General features: G+C 53.7%; 11 protein-coding genes across 11 annotated transcripts; 5 read left to right on the top strand and 6 right to left on the bottom strand.

Moving 5' to 3' along the window:
* Positions 1–62: 62 nt before the first annotated feature.
* On the bottom strand, positions 63–1,145 carry PHSY_000613 (phosphoglycerate mutase; the record flags this gene model as incomplete). Its single annotated transcript, XM_012331249.1, has 1 exon — positions 63–1,145. One exon carries the CDS (start codon positions 1,143–1,145, stop codon positions 63–65), a length of 1,083 nt encoding a protein of 360 aa, XP_012186639.1.
* Positions 1,146–2,117: 972 nt separating this feature from the next.
* Positions 2,118–3,272, top strand: PHSY_000612 (glycoside hydrolase; the record flags this gene model as incomplete). The annotated part of the gene is made up of 1 exon (XM_012331248.1): positions 2,118–3,272. One exon carries the CDS (start codon positions 2,118–2,120, stop codon positions 3,270–3,272), a length of 1,155 nt encoding a protein of 384 aa, XP_012186638.1.
* Positions 3,273–3,395: 123 nt separating this feature from the next.
* Positions 3,396–4,913, bottom strand: PHSY_000611 (hypothetical protein; the record flags this gene model as incomplete). The annotated part of the gene is made up of 1 exon (XM_012331247.1): positions 3,396–4,913. The coding sequence occupies one exon, from the start codon at positions 4,911–4,913 to the stop codon at positions 3,396–3,398; it is 1,518 nt and encodes a 505-aa protein (XP_012186637.1).
* A 523-nt stretch (positions 4,914–5,436) lies between these two features.
* Positions 5,437–7,620, bottom strand: PHSY_000610 (atypical/RIO/RIO1 protein kinase; the record flags this gene model as incomplete). The annotated part of the gene is made up of 2 exons (XM_012331246.1): positions 5,437–6,962; positions 7,497–7,620. 2 exons carry the CDS (start codon positions 7,618–7,620, stop codon positions 5,437–5,439), a joined length of 1,650 nt encoding a protein of 549 aa, XP_012186636.1.
* A 218-nt stretch (positions 7,621–7,838) lies between these two features.
* PHSY_000609 (hypothetical protein) lies at positions 7,839–8,873 on the top strand (the record flags this gene model as incomplete). Its single annotated transcript, XM_012331245.1, has 1 exon — positions 7,839–8,873. One exon carries the CDS (start codon positions 7,839–7,841, stop codon positions 8,871–8,873), a length of 1,035 nt encoding a protein of 344 aa, XP_012186635.1.
* A 377-nt stretch (positions 8,874–9,250) lies between these two features.
* Positions 9,251–12,210, top strand: PHSY_000608 (hypothetical protein; the record flags this gene model as incomplete). Its single annotated transcript, XM_012331244.1, has 2 exons — positions 9,251–10,105; positions 11,296–12,210. 2 exons carry the CDS (start codon positions 9,251–9,253, stop codon positions 12,208–12,210), a joined length of 1,770 nt encoding a protein of 589 aa, XP_012186634.1.
* Positions 12,211–12,885: 675 nt separating this feature from the next.
* PHSY_000607 (L-aminoadipate-semialdehyde dehydrogenase) lies at positions 12,886–14,097 on the top strand (the record flags this gene model as incomplete). The annotated part of the gene is made up of 1 exon (XM_012331243.1): positions 12,886–14,097. One exon carries the CDS (start codon positions 12,886–12,888, stop codon positions 14,095–14,097), a length of 1,212 nt encoding a protein of 403 aa, XP_012186633.1.
* Positions 14,098–14,486: 389 nt separating this feature from the next.
* PHSY_000606 (hypothetical protein) lies at positions 14,487–15,566 on the bottom strand (the record flags this gene model as incomplete). Its single annotated transcript, XM_012331242.1, has 1 exon — positions 14,487–15,566. The coding sequence occupies one exon, from the start codon at positions 15,564–15,566 to the stop codon at positions 14,487–14,489; it is 1,080 nt and encodes a 359-aa protein (XP_012186632.1).
* A 462-nt stretch (positions 15,567–16,028) lies between these two features.
* PHSY_000605 (hypothetical protein) lies at positions 16,029–16,880 on the bottom strand (the record flags this gene model as incomplete). Its single annotated transcript, XM_012331241.1, has 1 exon — positions 16,029–16,880. One exon carries the CDS (start codon positions 16,878–16,880, stop codon positions 16,029–16,031), a length of 852 nt encoding a protein of 283 aa, XP_012186631.1.
* A 190-nt stretch (positions 16,881–17,070) lies between these two features.
* On the bottom strand, positions 17,071–18,510 carry PHSY_000604 (hypothetical protein; the record flags this gene model as incomplete). Its single annotated transcript, XM_012331240.1, has 1 exon — positions 17,071–18,510. The coding sequence occupies one exon, from the start codon at positions 18,508–18,510 to the stop codon at positions 17,071–17,073; it is 1,440 nt and encodes a 479-aa protein (XP_012186630.1).
* Positions 18,511–18,792: 282 nt separating this feature from the next.
* Positions 18,793–19,498, top strand: PHSY_000603 (trafficking protein particle complex; the record flags this gene model as incomplete). Its single annotated transcript, XM_012331239.1, has 2 exons — positions 18,793–18,816; positions 18,893–19,498. The coding sequence occupies 2 exons, from the start codon at positions 18,793–18,795 to the stop codon at positions 19,496–19,498; spliced, it is 630 nt and encodes a 209-aa protein (XP_012186629.1).
* Between the last annotated feature and the right edge of the window lie 172 nt (positions 19,499–19,670).

Raw genomic sequence — 19,670 nt, 5'->3', positions numbered from 1 at the left:
GGTTGCTGGCGTGTCGTCTATTGTTGGGGGTATATGTGGTGTCGCGGAGAGTGAATTGCTGCCTACTTGACGAGCTCATCAACGTTGACGTTGGACTTGCCCGCCGATGCGTCACCGCTGTTGTTGACCGGCTGGACCGCTTCCTCCAGCTCCTTGAGATGGTCCACGTTGGACCACTGCAATACGACTCCGATCGCTTTGCCGTAGCCGATATCGGTCTCCACTGTCTTGCCATCCGGCGCTTTGATGGTATCTTCTTGGAGTTGTCTCTTGCCCTCTGGATCGCGGTTGAACTCTTGTTCTGTCTTGTTGACCAAAACTTCCAGTTCGGCTGTCGCCTGGGTTGACGATGTATTGCTGGCCTTGGCGTGGGTCAGCAGCTTCTTCTGCAGTTGGTGGTCGAGGATAAATTGGGCTCCCTGGACGCCGAGATGGATGGGTCGAATAGACCATCGCGCTTTGCGGGAAGGGTGCCCAGGCTGTACTGTCGATTCCGATGTTCTGATGACTGGAACGAGGAGCTCGGTGATCGAGCAATTCCAGAATCGTGCTGGGGTGACGTCGGTGGGTACGATAGCGTATCTCCCTGGCACGAGCACCTGATTCATCAACGCGCTGATGGCCGCGCCGTGTGAAACCAACACCACCGTCTCTGTTCTCTCTGACACCTCGTCCAGCTCCGCTGTCACAGTCCGGGTAACGAGGTCGTTCCAGAAGCTGGCTAGCCTCTCGCTGAACGGCTCCATACGCTCGATTCCTTCGGTATCTTCCGGCTTTTTAGAGCCGCCATTGTACACTTTGCCCTCCAACACTCCGAACGCACGCTCTTTGAGTCGATCGTCGAGCTCCAACTCCAATGGCTCCTGATGCCGTGTCGATTGACGCTGGTACTTGTGAATAGCTTTCGCCGTGTCAGCGGCTCTCCTGAGCGGTGACGCGATGATACGATCGATATGGGTGGTACTGAGGAATTGACCTGTGACATCGGCCTGCTGTCGGCCGCGAGCGTTGAGATCAGTGTCGAGCTGTCCTTGGATGATTCGCTCTACATTCTCGCGCGTTTCGCCGTGTCGAACGATGAGCACTCGCAGCTTGGTCGGCGGTGGTGATTTGGTAGAGGTCATGGTGGACGGCCGACTGTACATCGGCTAAGTCTGTGCTGCAGATCGAGTGGCGAAGAGTGAGGGCAAGAAGCATCGAAGCAGTGAAGCGGTGGAGCAGTTCGGTTCTTCCGAAGTCCGTGCCCTTCAGAGTCACAAATCTTGAGGACCTCGTCTGAACTGCGAATCGGCCTGTTCGTGTCACCCGATCGATTCCTGACAGGGGAACCCTCAAGCGTGAAATTCCACACGCTGCTGTGCACAAACCGCGTGTTTACTCGGCTCTGCATCGTGAAGAGTTTGCGGCATCTGCTTGCCGAAGTGTCTTCCGGCATGCTCGCGAATCACAACTTCGGACTCACCGTAAGGCGAAGAGCTCCGTCCCTTCAAAGCACCAAGCAACGTGCCCCAAACGCCACGCACACTGCCACCGGCGCCTAAATTGTTGCTCCCTTAGACATTGAGTCAGTCCTCCTTTGCTTGTCGAAGAATGCTAGGTTCAGAATTCGGGGGCTTCTTACTTCGACTGAGCAGGTCCAACCGATCCGGTGGCTTAGCCGCTGACGCCAACGGACGGTTCAGATGATCTGCGCCTGCAAGCGCGTTCGGTAGTTATCGCCGAGGCTCGAGGCTGGGCGTCCGAGAATGCGAACTGCCACCGTTCCGTCACACGAGAGAGAGTTCGAAGGAGAGAAAACAGAATTTCCATTAAAATAGAATTTGTGCGTCCCCGACGTGCATTTGCAGATCTTTCGCTTTCGTACTCCTTTTTGCCGAGACCTTTGCCGAAATCATGCTATTCGAGACATACGGCAGCTCGAGCTATCCCGCCACAAGCACATGTTCAACATGCTGCTGTTCGCTCGGACTCTTCCGAGCACCGTTTGTCGCCGCAATGTGGCAAGCATATATATGTATATCAGACCTGCGGTGTTGCCGTAGCTTCCTCCCTCTTGAATGATCTGCTAAGTTCTTGAAACCCCCTCCTTCGAGCTTCCCCTGCTCTCACACACGAACATGCTTGCTTCAGCATCCAGAACCGTAGCTAGCGCGGCTTTGCTCGCTTCCGCCCTGGCCTCCACCGCAGCAGCCGCCACTTGGACCCAGAGCGCCGTCGTCAAAGGAAATGACTTCTTCAACGATTTCGACTGGTTTACGGACAAGGACCCCACCAACGGTCTCGTCAACTATCAGTCTCAGTCCAATGCACGAGCTCAGAACCTCTCCTTTGTCGATGCAGACGATCACTTTGTCATGGCTGTCTCTACTGTTCCTACCGCTTTGGAAGGTAGGAACAGCGTGAGGATCACCTCCAAGCAGAGCTACTCGGACGGCGTCTACGTCCTTAACGTCACCCACGTCCCAATTGGCTGTGCTACCTGGCCTGCCTTCTGGACCGTCACCGAGAACATCAATTCGTGGCCCAACGGAGGAGAGATCGACATCATGGAGAACGCAAACGACGAGTATCCAGCCAACCTCGTTTCGGTCCACACCAACACCTCGTGCACCATTCCCACCACTATCTCGGGTCAATCGGGTACGGTGGCATACAGCAACTGCTCCGCATTCGCTCCTTCCAATCCAGGATGTCGTGTCGAGACCAACGGCACCTCCACCCCCACCTGGGGTCGTGCACTTAACCGCGCTGGAGGAGGCATCATCGCCATGGAACGCTCCTTCGGCACCACCGGCAAAGGCGTTCGTGTCTGGTACTTCCCCAACAACAACCCTTCCGGCATCCCTTCCGACCTCTCCGCTTCCAGTACATCGCTCAACACAGACGCATGGCCAACGCCAAACGCGTACCTTCCTATCTCGTCTTGTCATGCCGACTTTGAACCCCACAACATCATCTTCGACATCACCCTGTGCGGTGACTGGGCCGGCAACACGTATGCTCAGACTAGCTGCAGTGCTGGCCAGTATCCCGCTTGCAGCGATGCAGTGGCGTACGGCGGAAAGAGCTTCAACCAGTCGTATTGGGAAGTCGAGTCGCTTCGTCTCTACACAAACGGCGGTGGTTCGGCAAATGCTGCTGTCTCACCACAGGCTGCTACGAGCAGTCAGCAGACCACAGCGTCGTCCGCAGACTCGATGCAAAAGCGCTCTTGGCTCGTTGCTGGCGCCGCTGCACTGGTCGGATCAGTTGCGTTTGTCGCTGCGTTGTAAGACGGACCGACATGCATGATAATTTACGATCGGAACCTGCTCATATAGATCTCGTCGCGATGGAACCGCTGCGATCGCATGTACAATACACCGTCACTTCTTCAACCTGAAATCGTCTCTACATCAGTGCGCCATCTCTGCAGCCTCCACGAAACCTTCGGGCCAATGTTTCTGAAGATAATAGGCCGCATCCCACGCGGGACCCTTCCAACTTGCACACAGCCTCTGCAAATGTCTCAACGTTTCCCCCTCGTAGCTCCGATCCAACTTCGCAAAACCATACAGCACCACTGTACTCCTGTACTTGTCCTTCAAAATCGGTGACCAGAGCGACACAATCTGTCGGTCATCCTCCAGCTTTCCCGTCACCTCTTGCAGCAACCCCATCCGCTTGGTCGCTTCTTCATGCTGCGCCAACATGAGACTTAGTCCGTGCTCGGTTCTCGGAGGCAATACGATCAACTGTTTGCGATCCGAGAAAATTGTCAACAGAAGATCCCAACTGAGCCTCGGAGAGTTGACGGGTAGGAACGTCAGATGGTTCAGAAAGTACTCCTCGTTGAGGTAGGCCGTGTTGCGGATGCTGTTGAGGTAGACAAACATTCGATTTCGTTCCGTCTTCCAGGGCAGATCCTTGAGCTTGACAACTAAGCCCGTATGAAGACGTCGCATGAAATGCGTCGATGTTGTTAAACGCTGGGCCTCCGTGAGGGGCTCGGAGGAAGAAGGCAAGGTCCGTACTAACATCGATGAGTGATGATCGTTGAGATCGACCATGTCTTTTGCGACGAAGATACGCGGCTTGTAAGGCGATTGTGTATCGACCCCGTCAAATTTGAGCCGAGGATTTCCAAGCGCCTTGCGCATATCCTCCTCCCATTCCAGTCTGGCTTCTCTGGTGAACCTCAGATCAGCGAGCATCTTTTTCAGGATGTCCGATCCCATATCATCCGGAGAGGAGTGATCGGGAAGCGTAGCAGGCTGAGTGACGATTGCCGATCCACCAGGCTTGGATGAATCGAGGATCGAATCAGGCTGCCTGACCGTTGGCGATCGGCGGCGCTCGAATGAATCGAAGATCCGAACAGGCTGTATGCTGGCTGTTGACCCCTCAGTCGCGGATGAGTCGAGGATCGAAGCAGGCCGCATCCACGTGTAGCTTGGCAAATTTCTCGCACCTTCAACGCTCTGAGTTGGTGCTCGAGTAAGCGAATCGTCATGTGGTGTAAATCGAAGCGGTGCTTTTGCGGTCGCAACTTTCTGACCACTGTAAGAAGGGCTGTTGGGCGGTGTAGTGGGATCAACAGCTTCGACCTGGCTCCTCAGTGGCTGTATCGGTCTTGCTTCTTCCCTATCCTGAAACACGGTCCCATGCCAGACCCAATTTGATTGTTGGCCCGCAGAGCTTCCAGGTCCTTGATATGAAAGACCGCTCGGAGTGAAGGACATATCGTCCAGCGCGTTGGGACTCCAAGCTTGCATCGGTTGGAAATGCTGCCAGTCAAATCCATGGTTAACCACGTTGGGACTTTCCTCGTGATCAAGCAAACCGTTGTTCGCGTCTCGTCCAACGGGGCTTGACGTTGCGGTTAGACACAGATTGACCCACGAGGACCATCGGATCGCGTCAAAAGGAGTCATGGTGCCCTTGTTGCAGCAACGACAGACGGCTCCAAGACAGGCTCTTTTAAGCAGGGCATCCAAACACTCTCAGGACGAGTTGATCAGTGAATCTCCTGTTCATCAGGAAGCACTGTAATTTGTCAACACCGTTGACGATTCCACTCTCTGCAGCCTCATGTTACATCAAGTTCGTTGAAATGAGTTCATCATTGTCTGTCGACCCGGTCGTCGGAGGCAAGTTGGCCGGTAGGCGACAACAGCGGAAATGAAAGTGTTCCGTATTGATGTGAGGGCACCACAGACGACTTACTCCTTCACAATTGACAAAGCGCAACGCCCCGCTACTACCGGGCGCAGTCCGACTGTAGCCTGACGAGCACCATCGTTGGTGGCTCTCCAGTACTGTGAAGTTCTGATTCGAGGATCGAGCGCCGTGATACAGTAAACTTCAAGCTGTTCAACGTCAAGTCAGTGGACAATGGTCGGCGTGGAGGCAAAATGAATCATGTTCGACGACAACATAGATGGCCCACATTTCACTCTACACAAGATGGCCGGCTCCGCGCAAGTCGGCAATATCGCGGGTGGCGGTGTAAGCGATCTTGTTCGTCTCGGCGGTCTTCTGTAGGGCTTCCAGCCTCCCAAGAACCTGCGTTACGCGATCTTGCTTGATCTGTCCCACGCCATATAGTATGAAAGTATACCTCTCCCCATCGAACAGCGCCGGAGACCACACCGAGACTGACTGTTCCAAATCAGTGGTTCCCGTCATCCTCGCTACGAATGCGCCGACTCCATTCTGAGGTCGATCATGACGATCAAGTATCAGCGCCATATCGTGTCCGTCGCTCGGCGGGAGAACGTATTGAACTTGTCTTCCCAAATGAAGCTTGTTCAACCCGGTCCAATGCAACTCGTTCTCGTTGATGGGGAGCCATCTAACAAGATTATTAAAATAATGCTGGTTGATGTAAGCACGTTTGGCATCGCTGTTCAGATAGACGTAGAGTCGCTTCCATTGGCTTCCAGTGACCAGCTGCGACAACCGCTGCACTTTCAGCTGCTTAGAGAGGGAGAGGAAGTGTCCCCACGTTAAAAGCCCATAGGAATCCATCTGCCAAGATCGAGGTACGGACGCGGCCGACGGCATCGCTTGAGTTGGGTCAGTGTACTTGGCGATAAACACCCTGTCGGTGATTCCCGCAGGCTGCTGTATGGGCAAGATCTTTACGTCTTCGCTTCCGAGAACCTCTCGCATACGGTGCTGCCATTTGTCTGCATTCGTTGCGCTGCCAGAGAAGGCAGTCCGCTTATTGGTGTTAAGTATCACGCGATTCAGCTCTGCCCGCGCCCGCGCCATTCGAGCCGCTGGTGTTTTTTGAATTTTATGAAGCTGTCTCTCTTCAGCTAAGACAGACGGGTCTGACGACAGCGGCTCAGCCGGCATCGGATCAGCCCCTTGATTAGACGAAGACGTACCGACATGGCCTGACCGTTCCTCGTGCTGACCTTCTTTCAACAATGCGTGCGATTTGAAAGACTCGCCGGCTTGACCGCGGTTTGGGACAAGTGGTCCCATGAGAGGAAGTGGTGCTGGCTGCTGAGAACGACCAGAATGGAGCTGGGCGTCGACGCCGCGATCGAGGCTCGTCGGAACGAGGCTGGTTGCGAAATTGTCGTGAATCGTCATTTCATTCTGTGGACCAAGGGCCTCGTGATCCGGCGCCGTCGAAGCACCGGCTTCGTGTGGTATGTCCTTCCAGCCCGAGTCTCGCAATCCGAAGATGCCGGTCTGAGGTACGGAAGGGCTGTCAAACCACTCTCGAGTCCAGGGGTCAGGGCTGAAAGGTCGCTTGGTCCCAGACGAAGAACTTCCATCACTGCTCCATGGGATGACGTTGCTAGAGAAACTACTTTCTGCGAGTCCGCTGGTTGGCGAGCGCCCTACTTCCCAGTCCCTATCAGAACCAGTTGGTCTACAGAGCACGCGTGATGCCAATGTGTTGATGCATGCCGCAAGGAGGAAAGGTCGCAGAAGCATCCTTTGGAAGTTGACGTTGACGGTGCCTTTGAGAAAGATAAGCTTCCAGTCCGGTTTGACCTCACCCTTATATGCTTTGCCCAAGAGGAATGTCCGCAACGTACCCAGATGAGACCGAGCGTCGACACCGAATAAGGCGTTGAACCAAGATCGGATTGCGCGAGTGTGCAGCCGAAAGTTGCTTGACAACGGGGTTCAGCTATGAACATGCTCATCGCAACGTCGTCTCATGGCGAAAGAAAGCGAGCATCGTTTGACACTGTCAGAGTAAGGTTGCGGAAGTGCGAAGCATGGTGCGGTACTTTGATGCCAACTTTCATCCTCATTCTCGACCACCCTGCCGGAACTAGCAAAGGCATGTGCCGGCTGACCTAAGGCATTTGGCCGCTCTTTCCCTCGCTTGGATCTGTGGCTGTATCTGATAAAACGCCAGCACGTCGCAACATTTGTTGCGGGCATGGATCAGAAGTACAGTCATTCGTTTCTTTCGTGGGGAGGACTGTCCTCTCTTGATATTTGTGAATGTCGTATCAACTCCAATGCCAGCGCTTTGGGCCTACCTTGATGGCACATGCCCATAGTGGCATCAAAGTCGCTGTTCTCGTAGGATTCCTTACTTCCTTGACTCAACGCAATCCTGTCATTCGCGATCATGATATTGACGCGACTCTTCCACAGCTTCATGTAGACCCACTCAAATTCATCAGAGTCCGGTCCCGCTTGGTCGCTCTCGGTCAAGTAATGTGTACTGACCGAAAGCAACCACGGTGGCTTCCCCAAGAATGAGTGGGACTTGGTTCACAAGTGGGACACAGTATCACTTGAGGTGCTCCCTCCTATGCAGATACCCTAAAGTTCCGAGTCAACGGCACTTGTCGAGATGTGCTCTTCTGACACCATCCATGAATCACACCGACAGCCAGATGGTGTCTCTTATTCGCTCCTTGATCTGCACGGCGGCCTTCAGCTTAGGTCTTGCCTTCGCAGCTCCAATGGAACATGGGGATGGCAACCGGGACTGGAGCCACTACTTCCAAGGAGGCCTTTCAGATGCAATGTTTGACTGGCCAGCAGAAAGCAGCACAAGCGATATGGGAGATTTCTGGACGAGTGATGCCCCTGCTTCTAGCTTTGTGTCCCCGCACCAAGAGTCTTTCGACCGGGCACCTGCCTTGCCCTTGCCAATGGACCAAAGCAAAGCAGATCCTTATCATTCACGGGGGCATACTCCGGCTGATGTGGGGCCAATCGAAACAACAGCGGATAATCCGTCTCCGCAGGAACAGGCTACGACAACGATGGCCCCTGAGAGCGATGACTCAAGATCCATGGAGATAAAGCGTCCTTTGCCGATGCCAGAAACCGAGGGCTCGCGGTTCAAGAAACGGGAGCGAGACGAGCTTCGCGCTTTCAAAACGAGAACTGAAACGCTGCGCTCCAAAGTGGATTCGCCCATGCCCGCAGTCTTCTCGGAGCTCAAACGTTTTCGCCCTCTAATCCAGGACGGCATAGGCGGCAAGATAGTGTTCAAAGAGCACGAGGACGTCCATGCACACATCAATTCCTTCTTCGCCAACAAAGTTAATTGGGTAGGCCTCGACAAGATCCCGATCATGCTACCCTCTAATTGGAGAGCACGAAGTCCTATCAAGCACACAAGCTTTCGACTCCCTCCAGCTATCACTGCGGCCATACGAGGGGAACGCCTCGAAGTCTATGTGACTGAGCACAACTTGGTAAGAACTTCGAAATTTCAGAATCTGAAGAACAGTCCTCTTCAAGACAAGGTTCATCTTATGTTTTGGGGGCTGCGGAAGGATTTGAAAGATGTAGATGCCGTCACCTTTCTCGGTTCCGGCTATATCAACAAGGAGGACAACGGGGCTGTGACCGAGAGCCTCCGTCGCGCGCTTGAGGCGGCAAAAATGCGTATCTAGGGGTCGTGCTTAGCCGAATTCGCAACGGCCTCACGAAATTGTTTCGCTCTTCGCCGTGACAGGTATCAGATTGTAAGTCTTAACTCATCGACGATACCAAGGCCCTTGTTACCACCGCCACCAAAGGGCATCTGTGTGACAGATCATTACGTTTACGAGTGGCATCAAGCTGGTCATGATGCCGCCACATGAAGCTGAGACTGTGGTTCTGATTCGTCGAGATGTCGACTCTTGAGGCCGCACCCGGTTCACCTGGCTATCTCAAATGTCTGCGTCTGAGTTACGTTTATAAAGCTCAACGCTCTGTCAATCTATATGTGTCGGTATCAAAAAAGGGACTTCGACCAAGTTGGGCGCTTGCAATCGCCACTAGCGCCATGAGGATCTCTTTGTTGACGATCGCTACCTTCGCGCTGCTCCTAGGCTACCGGTTCGGTCTGGTGTCTTCCGTAGGTCCTGGCTTTGTAGAAAATGGCCTGACTCGTTTTGTGGAGCAACTACCTCTGGAGCATCTACCTGCCGGGGAAGATACAAGCACAGACCTCCATGCATTCGATCCAAGGAGTTACTTCGCAGTGCCTGGCTCCTCGTCTATCAACACGGTGATTCCAGTCCACCAGCAAGCTTTGAACACAGGTGAGCTTGACCTTAGGCTCACTCAATACCGTTTCAGTTCAAGCAGCAACCTTCCCGTGCATGGCTTCCCTTTGCCTTTGGAGAATCCTCGGAGCCACTGGCAAACGTCCTACACACGTGTGCATCATGATGGTAGGCTCGCATCTTCTAATCACGAGCCGATCCCCAACGTCCTGCTTACACCGAATGCTCCGCGGCATATCAGCAATCTGGCCTCGTTCCAAAGTCAAACGTGGTCCCCGACGTCTTTTCTAAAGATAGATTCGGCATTTCCGGACCCGCTGCTCCAACAGAATGCACAGGAAGGGCACCAAGGACTCGCCATCAGTCAAGGTACCGATACACATGCCACCTCGGGCGCGATTCCCTCAGCGAAACGGTGGCGGAGAAATGGAGCCGCTTGGAGTGAAGAACAAAAGGCCCGCTGGGTCCGGCAGAGGATGTCTTACAGTAAGCAGGAGCCTCAGTATCTGCGCTCGCTTCCCTACGTCTTTCCCGATCAGCCTTGGTTGAAACGTGCTAAAATGCAAGTGTGGGAGAGGCCTTTCGTGCAGCAATACGTTGCGTCGCAAGCTTTCGACGATCAGCTCACATGGGTAAGTTTGAAAGATCTTCCTCGAATCCGCAGGATCTTGCGTAAGAGGAGCCCTGCTGTCAGGCCCAGCCGCATGCTTCCCTCTGTCAGCATATCGCCGGCCGAACCAGTAAAGGAGATGGTGGAAGGAGTCCCACACAACGTGTACCTCACAGACCACGGCTATAGAGGGAGATATAGGGATGGAAAGGTCGCGGGAACCCAACTCGAGTCCAGACCATACTACGGTTTTTGGGCTCTGCCAAAACATCCCGCCGAAGACAACTTTATGTACTTCCTCGGCATGGGCTATCTGGAGGTAGACCCGAAGCCTTATCCGGTACAGGCGATCCCATATGATGCTTCAAGAAGCCTAAGGGAGGGCACCTCTTTTTGGTAGATACTCTCAAGTGTGCAGTTTCTTGGCATTCGTCGGTTCTGCAATGCAAAGTTGTCGACGAAGGAGTTCCAACGCTCACCTCGGAGCCTCTACATTTGACAGAAGCTACTCGGCACTTTGGTGTGGATGACAGGCCGATTGGCTCGTAGACGTGCCTGCAACTCGGCAAGTGAGCAATCTATCCGCCCCTTCATGACGTCCAACACAGCTTGCGGCCTGTTACGAGAGCGCACTTGGCACGAATGAAGTTCCTGGGCGTTGCGAGACGTGGGATGGGCGAAGCCGATGAGCTGAGGCTGGGCGGAATTTGATGATGTTGTCAGAAATACCAGGCGATATGAGATCACAGCCACGACAACGTGTTTCGCCAATAGACAGGTTGACGAGGCTGCGCAAGGCGTGGGAATGAGTGAGATGAACAGATGAGACGCTGCTCGCTGCCTGCTCAGGGACGGCGCACTGCACAGTCGTCCTGTTTGGGTCAGGCCTTGCGTGAGACTGACGCTTCTTCCTGTCTTCCCACGTCGTTGAAGCTGCACCCTTCCGACATGCTCCTTCAATCAGAATGCCCCCTTCAAACGCTAGCGGCCATTGTACTCGCTGTCAGAATCGGCTTTGTTCATGGTCTACCTGCAGGAACTGAACCGACACAAAGCGCCGAGCAGCTCAGCGCCTCGCCATCATCGTGGCATCCGAGCGCTGTCTCTCCGCCCGGATTGCAGAGACAGAATCAGATTTCGCCGGCTTGGCGGGCACTTCAAGGCGCTCGTGATCCGTCCTCCCTAGCTGTGGATGATTCTCGTTCTATGCAGCCTGAATCCGACTATCACCAGGCACATTCTGTTAGCGGAGACCGCCATGCCGAGAACAGTGCCTTTGCTTTTGCCGACTCGCTACTGGTCGACCCGTATGAATCAGAAGCAGAAACGTCTTTTACTGGTACTAAACCTCCTTCGAACGAGGCCAGTATGCAGCACGTACAGCCTTACACGACTCATCAAGACAGCCATGCCGTTGGTCCGGAAGCCTTTGTAGCTCAAGGACAGGCCGTAGCTCAATCTTCCTCAGGCTCGTCTAGCGGATCAGATGCTCATAGTCTGATCGCGGCTTCGATGAGAAGGCTGAATCCAAACGGCGGCACCATGGTTGTGCCGCGCGACACTTCCAATCGATATTGGACGGTGAGAAAGCTGAAGGAATTTGGAGACAGTCCGGTTCGCAAAAGGTTCCGAGAGCCCGACATTCTCAAGATGCTCGAATACAGCCTTCCGACGATTCAGGTCGATGCAGCGAGACGATTCAGGTATCGTGAGTCCGGAGACGAAGCGCGCAACGAGATCAACTCTCGCGTCTTTAACAATAGGCTGGTATGGGCCGATATGATCGATATGAGTGCTCAGGCTAAGAGGAGTCACAGAAAGATGGCATTCGGTCCTAGCCGGGTGCTGCCATTTGTGAAGTTACCTACACCATCAGAAAGTCGTATGGAGCAAAAACATCTGAGAGAGGTCAGAATGACTGTTCATGGTGCTGGTGTAGACAGCAAGACATGGCCTCGAGATCATCCATTTGTGGGACAAACTTACATGGAGTTCTTCTCGATGCCTGATCTGCGATCACCGGAGGATCAGTCAACCATCATTCAACGGCACGGAGTGGGATACTTGGATACCGCTTATCACGGCGAAGTTGATGGATTCTTGCTTTCGGCTCTCAAGAAAGTGTGAACCAAGGCAGCCTGCGCCTCCTCTAGGCTGTTTCCTGTGTAGTGTTCCGATCGTTGCGAAAGAATGCATTTTACGTCATCAAGACAGCTTGATTGAGAATCGCTTCTTCGGCGTCAGCTCTTTGACGCCCGTCCAGAAACTGGCTAGACGGTCTCAACTGCATTTCTTTGGTTGGCGAACACCATGTTGTGGGATCAATTACAGTCCAGGCTGACTACATTTCGGACCTTTTGGTTGCACTTTGCTCTCAGAACTACCAATTTCACCGCTGTGCTTTTTGCGTAGTGCTGGGTGGGTAAGTAGAAAAGTAACAGTGAAGTCAGCTTGTAGTACCACTCTGATCCCCACTGAATATCAACTCTTTTCATAACTAGGATGTCGTTGTGCCGGTCACTTGATTAATGCCGAGAAGGGTCGTCTGCGCGATACCAATAGGAATGCAGACAGATACGACCCACTATTCCCACCGACAAGCATGATACTGAACAATTGTCCTCCTCCGAACAGGCGGAATGCACGTCTTGACGAAGCAAATGAAGTTGGTGTTGTCAGGTCTGAAGAGCCAAGCTTTGCTCCACGAACCTTAAAAGCTTCAACGTCCCGGGAGGTTTCGCTTTACAAACATCATCCAACTACGTCTTTGTGAGCGTTTATCTAGATCTTCTCTCTTCAAGTATGCTTTATCGGTCGAATCTCGTTATTTTGATCGTCGCTGCCATCATTGTAGCTGTATCGTGCCTCCCGATCGGTGACTCACCAGCTCGGACAAATACCCCTTCTTCGGTCGTCGATTATCACAGTCCAGGCTCTTTTGGAACCCCTGCATCACCAGCAAGCAGCGATTTCGATCTTGATCAGGATTTACTGGACTCTATCCTGTCCAGCCTCGATTCGGACGGGATTTTCCACCACAACACTCTTCCAAGTGATGTCGGGGAACGCGGGCCTACATTGTCACAGTGGCAAGAGAAAGCTGGAATGGAACCTCCGGCCAAGAGGAGACAGCTCTTGCAACGCATCGCCAAGACTGTTGGTTGGCTGAACGTTCATAGCCCAGCGGATGCAGCGACGCTCAGGAACGTCATCGGAAGTCCTCGGCGGGTCAGTCCATTGTGGCGACCCTCAGATGAGCTGTCAGGTCAACACGATTCCGCTCACTCTTCTTCGGTTTCCCGATTCGGTCGAAATGTTCAGATGAACGCACATGCGGATCGCCCCAACGCGATCATTGAGCTTTCGTCGGACAGCTCCCAAAACCAGGGTGCAGAACCATCCACGTCAGCCGGCAGAGGTCTCACCGATCCTGCCTCGCTGCCTTACAAGTCGCAAATGAGTCGTCACGGCCTAGCCACACTCGAACCAGACGAACTTCACTCTTTGCAATGGACCGAGCCTCGCTTGCATCGTCTTGGAAACGAAAAATTCCGGTATAATTGGGAAAAGGATGGAGCGACAAAACGAAAGATCAACGATCAGATCTTCGCAGGCAAACTCAAGTGGGTTGACCGGGACAACGTCAAAGAGAATGTTATGTGGTCAATGAACAAGAAAGTTCTCCTAAGCAGTCGCGTTCTGCCCCTCACCAACTTTGCACCGATTAAGCTGGACAACGGTGGCGGCACCTATAACAACGTTCGAATGATGAAGCACGGTGGAATGTATCCGCATTCGACTTGGCCAGAAGGCCATCCACTTGGGAGCGGTCGCACGTTCTACATGTTCAGATCTGTTCCCGAGGATAGGATCGGGGACAGCCAGGTTGAGATCCTGAACTATGGAATAGGATATCTTGACCATGCCAATTTCCCCGCAGTGAACGAGCAACTCAAGAAGGTGAAGCAATTGATTGCCGGCAGAGCACCAACAGCATCTCAGATACATATCTAGTCGCTCATCACAGCCTTGCGAGCCTGCTCAAGTGCACCTGTCGCTCGTTCTGGTGAATGAAGAACGACCCGGTGCAGCTTCCCATGATACGTCTCGGTGTCCAAACCTTTCCCAATTTTCATCATGTAGAGTTCGCAATGGCATCTCGATTTTCTTCGCTGTCTCAGACGCATGTTCGTCGCCATGCACTTCTTGTGCGGCCTGTTCAAAGGTATATGCGATTCATGATCTACAGCATCACACCCGCACTTCGACTCGATCTTGGTTCGATGTTTGCATACCGTAGCACAAGAAGCTCTCTGTCGAGATTGGGGGTGCTATCATCGAAGAAAAGAGACTTTTACTTCTGAACGTCGCATCACATCGGGGGCTCGTCAATCATCGAATGCCTACAGATGAATTTCTCCTGCTTCCTTAGCCAGGACAGAAGAGAAATGACTATCCACCTCAGAGTTGTCTTCGGGATCAAGATAACCAGCACCGTAATATACAATCGGATTATCCTTTGCCCTCAGTAACTCCGGCACGCCGTACACCATGTAGTAAGGTCTGTCCTGCAGTACCGTGCCTTTCAGATATTTGCTAGAGGTGGAGCTATTATGCAAGGTCATGTGAATCCTCAACTTGGTACCGTCGGCAGCAGTGGTGGTCACAAGAGGGAGACGACGGCTGGGCCTTTCGATCGGCCACTTCTTGTAGAAGAGATCGGCGCGCAAGTAGTTGAGAACAGGATCGTCGACTACGTGCAATTTTCCAGCGAAAAGTCGCGAACTTAGATCGCTAACAAGGCCACTTTTGGCGTCCATAACAAGATTCCCCAGTTGACCACCATCGAAGCGAGTTCCCGGCTGATAGGAGATGCGATTTAGGAACTCGGGTTCGGGCCACCTACGGAGGGTCTTCCGTTTCGGAGTTGGACCGCTCGTGAAGTAGCCTGTTGTGTCTTTGACGGATGCTCGAATTGGGAGCGAGTTCATCCTAGATCTGCGCGGACGCTGTCGCTGATCCTGGCTTGAGCGTGATGCTATGATGCCCACATTGCTTGGTTGCTGAGAGTCGCCGGACGGTTCAATTCTGTCTTCTGTCTCAGAGAGAATTCGATGGAGAAAGTCCAGGTCCGCTTGACTAATCTCTTGAGGCGAATGGACGAGGTTGTGAGGCGTGGACGGCGAAGAAGTGGCTGGTCCCCTCCAAGATTGTGCCTGTCCAGACGAAGACGGAGACCCTTGCCATTGAAAGGAGCTTTGTGTCGAACCAAGATCGTGGTGGATGCTCGCGGGTGCTTCATTGTTATGGCTCGCACCATGCGCGTCAGTGATTTCGGAAAAGTGGATTGAGCCGCTGCTATATTGATGAGATGCCAGGGGCTGGGCAGGGCTTGGCGGATACGACCAATCCTGAAGGTGACGTTGCCAGTCAGAATCTTCATCTTCAGAGTTCGCCGGCATCGCCTCGACTGCTGAGAGCATACGCAGCAGGATGCAGAAAAGCAAAGAGACAGTAGACGTCAACATGGTGACACTGAGGACCTTGAGCCAGCTGGTAGGTGATGGGAGAGGTAGAAATGGCGCAAACCACGAATGATTCAAATGGGTCTACTTTCGTAGCTCTGAAGAAATCATGAACGCACGGAACCGAGCCACGAATGAAGCACGACACTAAGATGTTTGAAATGATGCGCATGTCGCGGCGGAATGCAAGGAGCCCACCGCCCGTCTGAGCTATTACAACCACATCGGCAGCTTGTCATGCAAGTCCTAATCCCAAGTCACGAGCCTCTTCGCGACTGCTCATCCGATCTGCTTTGTGGCCGCAGTGCAAAAATTAAAGCGCGCGGATCCTGGGGTCTACTCTAAACGTGGACGGGATGATGGCACAGTCTCACGAATCGGACAAAAGACAGTTGGAAGCAGTTCATTGGGCGTACTCGCTCAGTAAGCCAAAGATGTATCAGCAGCATCCTCGAGTAGTGATCGCAAATGACTGTCAATCGTCTCGTAGTCAGCAGGATCAATGTGAGCTGTACCATAGCTGATCAGGTGCCTTCTCCCATCAGGGGTTGTCGTGGCGGACCACAAAAGATAAAACGGACGGTTGTGTAGCACACTGCCCTCAGGGGCTCCGCTCAAGATCGGCGCATTACTGTGTGCCGTCATACGGATCGGAAGCCGCAATCCATCTGGAGCGGTCGAATGGACGGAAGGGAGTATTCGATGATATCGTGTGAAAGGCGAGGCTTCGCGGAAGTTACGTGGCTGAACGTGATCCATGTCAGCATCAGGGGCCCACGTGAGCTTTCCAGCAAATACTTTCATGTCTAGCTCGTCGCGCAGACGAGGATCGTCGTTACGGGTCTGATCGATCTTTCCGGACCCTTGAGACAAAGGAGGGACATATGGAAGCAAATTGAAGGACTGAGGCTCCCACCATTGCCTGGTGCCCTTTCTGCTGAGGTCTTGCGCACTCGTTCCTGCGCTCGTGCTCCCCGTGGACTCTCCGAGGGCAGCATGGCTGTGTCCGCTTTGTCTATCAGCGTTGAGATCGTTGAGCAGAGAGTCCAGGATCTGCAAAGCCTCTTGGTCTAGGGGAGTGTCGGCGGACTGGGAACGTTCAAGACGAAGGGGCGAATGTTGAATTGACGAGTAGCGTGAATAGGGATATGAAGAATGCGTCTCCGATGATGGAAGATTTGTTCCGAGTTGGGGAGCGCTGCTGGAGCTGCCGGCCCAAACAGACGAAGGAACGTCGCTCTCGTGGCTGGCAAACGGATACCGATTGTCCATGGGAGCGGCCACCGCCGAGCTGCACACGAGCGTGAAGAAGGCTAGCAAACATGCTAACAGCAAGCACATCATCTTGACCCGAGAAGCATTTCAAACTGAGAAGAACTGAATGACGACGAGAGGGCACGGACGGTTTCGGTCCTGATTCTCCATATATACTTTTTCGTGCGAAGTACATACAAAGCAAGAGCTAAATCCAGACCGCCGTGGCAGCTTCTCTGAGTTTGCCGTTGGCCGTTTTGCCAAGGTCGAGTGTGGCAACTTCATTGATCGAGACTGTTTGTGGGTGAGATGGGTCCTCCACATCAAGCCGCAGCATACGCACCTGACCCACCTCGCTGTCGGTCAGCACAGCATACTGATGTTTCGCGTTGTTCCCACCGAGCAGTGTGGGAGCAGGCTCGATTGCGTTGGCCCACCCACCAGATGTGGGGGTTTGCCACAAGCACAATGCATCGCCGAGGTCATGATCAGCGTCGCGGCGCTGCGACACAACCAACCCGTTCTTGTCGAGCAGGAAAACGGCAACCCATCCCTTCGTTCCTGTGGCCAAACCTCGAGTGGATGCGAACATGTAGCGCGGATAGGTACCATCGGCATTCGGCACCGGACAAGACAGGCGAACCTCATCCGCCCAGTAGAGACTCGCGTCGTCGCTCTGTGGAATGATTTTGACCCCTTGTCTCCACTCCAATCGTGTTCCTTTCGCATCTTTGATGAGCTCAAAGACGTCGACCATCGAGCTGTGCTCTTGCAAGCTATAGATGTAGCGTCCGTCCGGATGCGAGATGGTGTGGCGTGGTCCGTCGTTACTGCGTGGCGCTACGCTCTTCTCGCCGAGACTCAGAGCGCCGTTGGATGGATCGACATCCATGGTCCAGACGCAGTTTCGACCAATGTCGGGGACGTAGCAGACACTTCCATCCGGGGAGAGGTCGATACCATGCGAGCCATGGCGCAGTCCACCAAAGTCCATGGCGTTCTTGCCGTTGGAAGCATCAAGCTTGCCGGTTGAGGTGGTTCCGTCCCCTTTGTCAGAACTTGTCTGCAGCTCTTTCTTTCTCAGCTCCCTCGTCTCGGCGAGCGTTTTGCCCGGCAAGGAGCAATCGCCCGTGACAAAGTCGATCTCTTGGATACGACCGGCCGATCCGACGCCCGTGACGCCATCCGAAGGTGAGTGGGATGCAACGATCGAGTCGTGCTTACTTCCCTCCAAGTCGAATGCACCTGTTTCGGAATCGATCCCGATCACTTCGCCTGTCGGTCCTCCGCATGTGTATAGAACGGGATGCGTGGCCTTTTCGGGGAAGCCGACGTAGACGTAGCCCGACCTTGCAGCCGTCTCTGCGGTGTTGAGCAACTCGAACTGCGCACTGCTCGCAGCAGCGTCGCGCTCAATTGTGTAGGAAGCGACGCTAGGAGGTTGAGTCCAGCATGTTGCATACAAGTGCGTTGGCGATGCTGCAGCATCATCGCCCTTGGCAGCTTTGGGGATACTAGCGGTGGATAGCCACGAATGATTGCCCTTGGCTTCCGAAACGTTGAGCAGTTCTAGAGTCTCCTTGTCAGCATCGAAGCGAACGGTGAAAAGCTCGTTCGTATTGAAGGTGCCGACTGCCAGCAGCGACATGTTGCCAGATTCAGAAGTGATATGGAGGGAAGGTAGCAGAGGGCAGCATCAACAGCACTTGCTACACTGTACGCGTTCACTTTATATTTAAGCTTTCTCGGCTACCCAAAAGTACGGAACATAGCCGGCCAGAGGGTCCGCGGCAGCCTTCCGGTTGGAGCATGGAGTATATTTGATCTCCAGGTGTTAGAGTGGCGTCGAGCTTCCTTTTTCCCGCAGCTTGATCGTCCTTCGACGCTCAGGCCCTCGTTACTTCGTGATTCCGACATCATAGATGCCAACATGTCCGCAACGACGCCCAGGATAGTAAGTGACGAGGTTCATTGCGTTGTCTGCGCTTCGTCGTGCCGCTGACAGACCCTCTTGCTCTTTCGTCGAGCAGCAAGCTCTCGCCATCGTCTCACCCAAGAGCGGACCCATCTACGTGCGCCAATTCGGCAAAACACCTGCAGAGTCGACGGCGGCGGACCTGCGATTTCACTACTTCGCACATGCGTCTCTAGACGTCATGGATGAGCGCAGCGGGACCGCTTCCTCCTCTCGCACCAGCCCCGAACAGTATCTTGGCCTGCTCTATACCCTCGAGGATCTGGCCGTCTACGGCTTTCAAACCTGCACACGATTGCGCTTTCTCATCATGCTCACCCTGACCGACCACGTGGTGAGAGATCTCGATGTTCTCACCTTGTTCAAAGCGATATACACTTCGTATCTCAAATACTCGGCGAATCCGTTCCATGCCCTACCACCGACATCGTTTGCGCCGGCAGACAGGCTCGAGGAGGAAGATGCGCATGCGAAAGCGGCGAGAGCGCAGGACGAGCTACGGCAAAGGCAGCGGCTTGACGTTGCTATTAACTGCCGACAGATCAAGAGCGCAGCATTCGACACTCGTATCGATCGCATCGTCTTTGGCTCTGCCGCGAAAGCGCCGGCGCCGGCAAGCAAGGAAGATGCCAACCCAGCATCGCTTGTAGCCGGTCGATGAACATATACCCTTACACAACCCGGCGGCGCGACAAAGGTCTTGTAGCGATAGGCCAGCAATCGGCTCTACTGCAATCGTGACATGATGTAGCGCATATGATCGGCACTCCCTCGGCCTCTTTTCGCCTGGTGTTTTGAACCGAGCTCGTTTCATTCTTCTGATGCCCCCCCCC

The sequence above is a fragment of the Pseudozyma hubeiensis genome (assembly GCF_000403515.1).
Source record: "Pseudozyma hubeiensis SY62 DNA, scaffold: PHS9, whole genome shotgun sequence".
NCBI classification, from domain to species: domain Eukaryota; kingdom Fungi; phylum Basidiomycota; class Ustilaginomycetes; order Ustilaginales; family Ustilaginaceae; genus Pseudozyma; species Pseudozyma hubeiensis.
The sequence above is the reverse complement of the archived record's forward strand: the minus strand, read 5'-3'. Positions and strand labels throughout refer to the sequence as shown.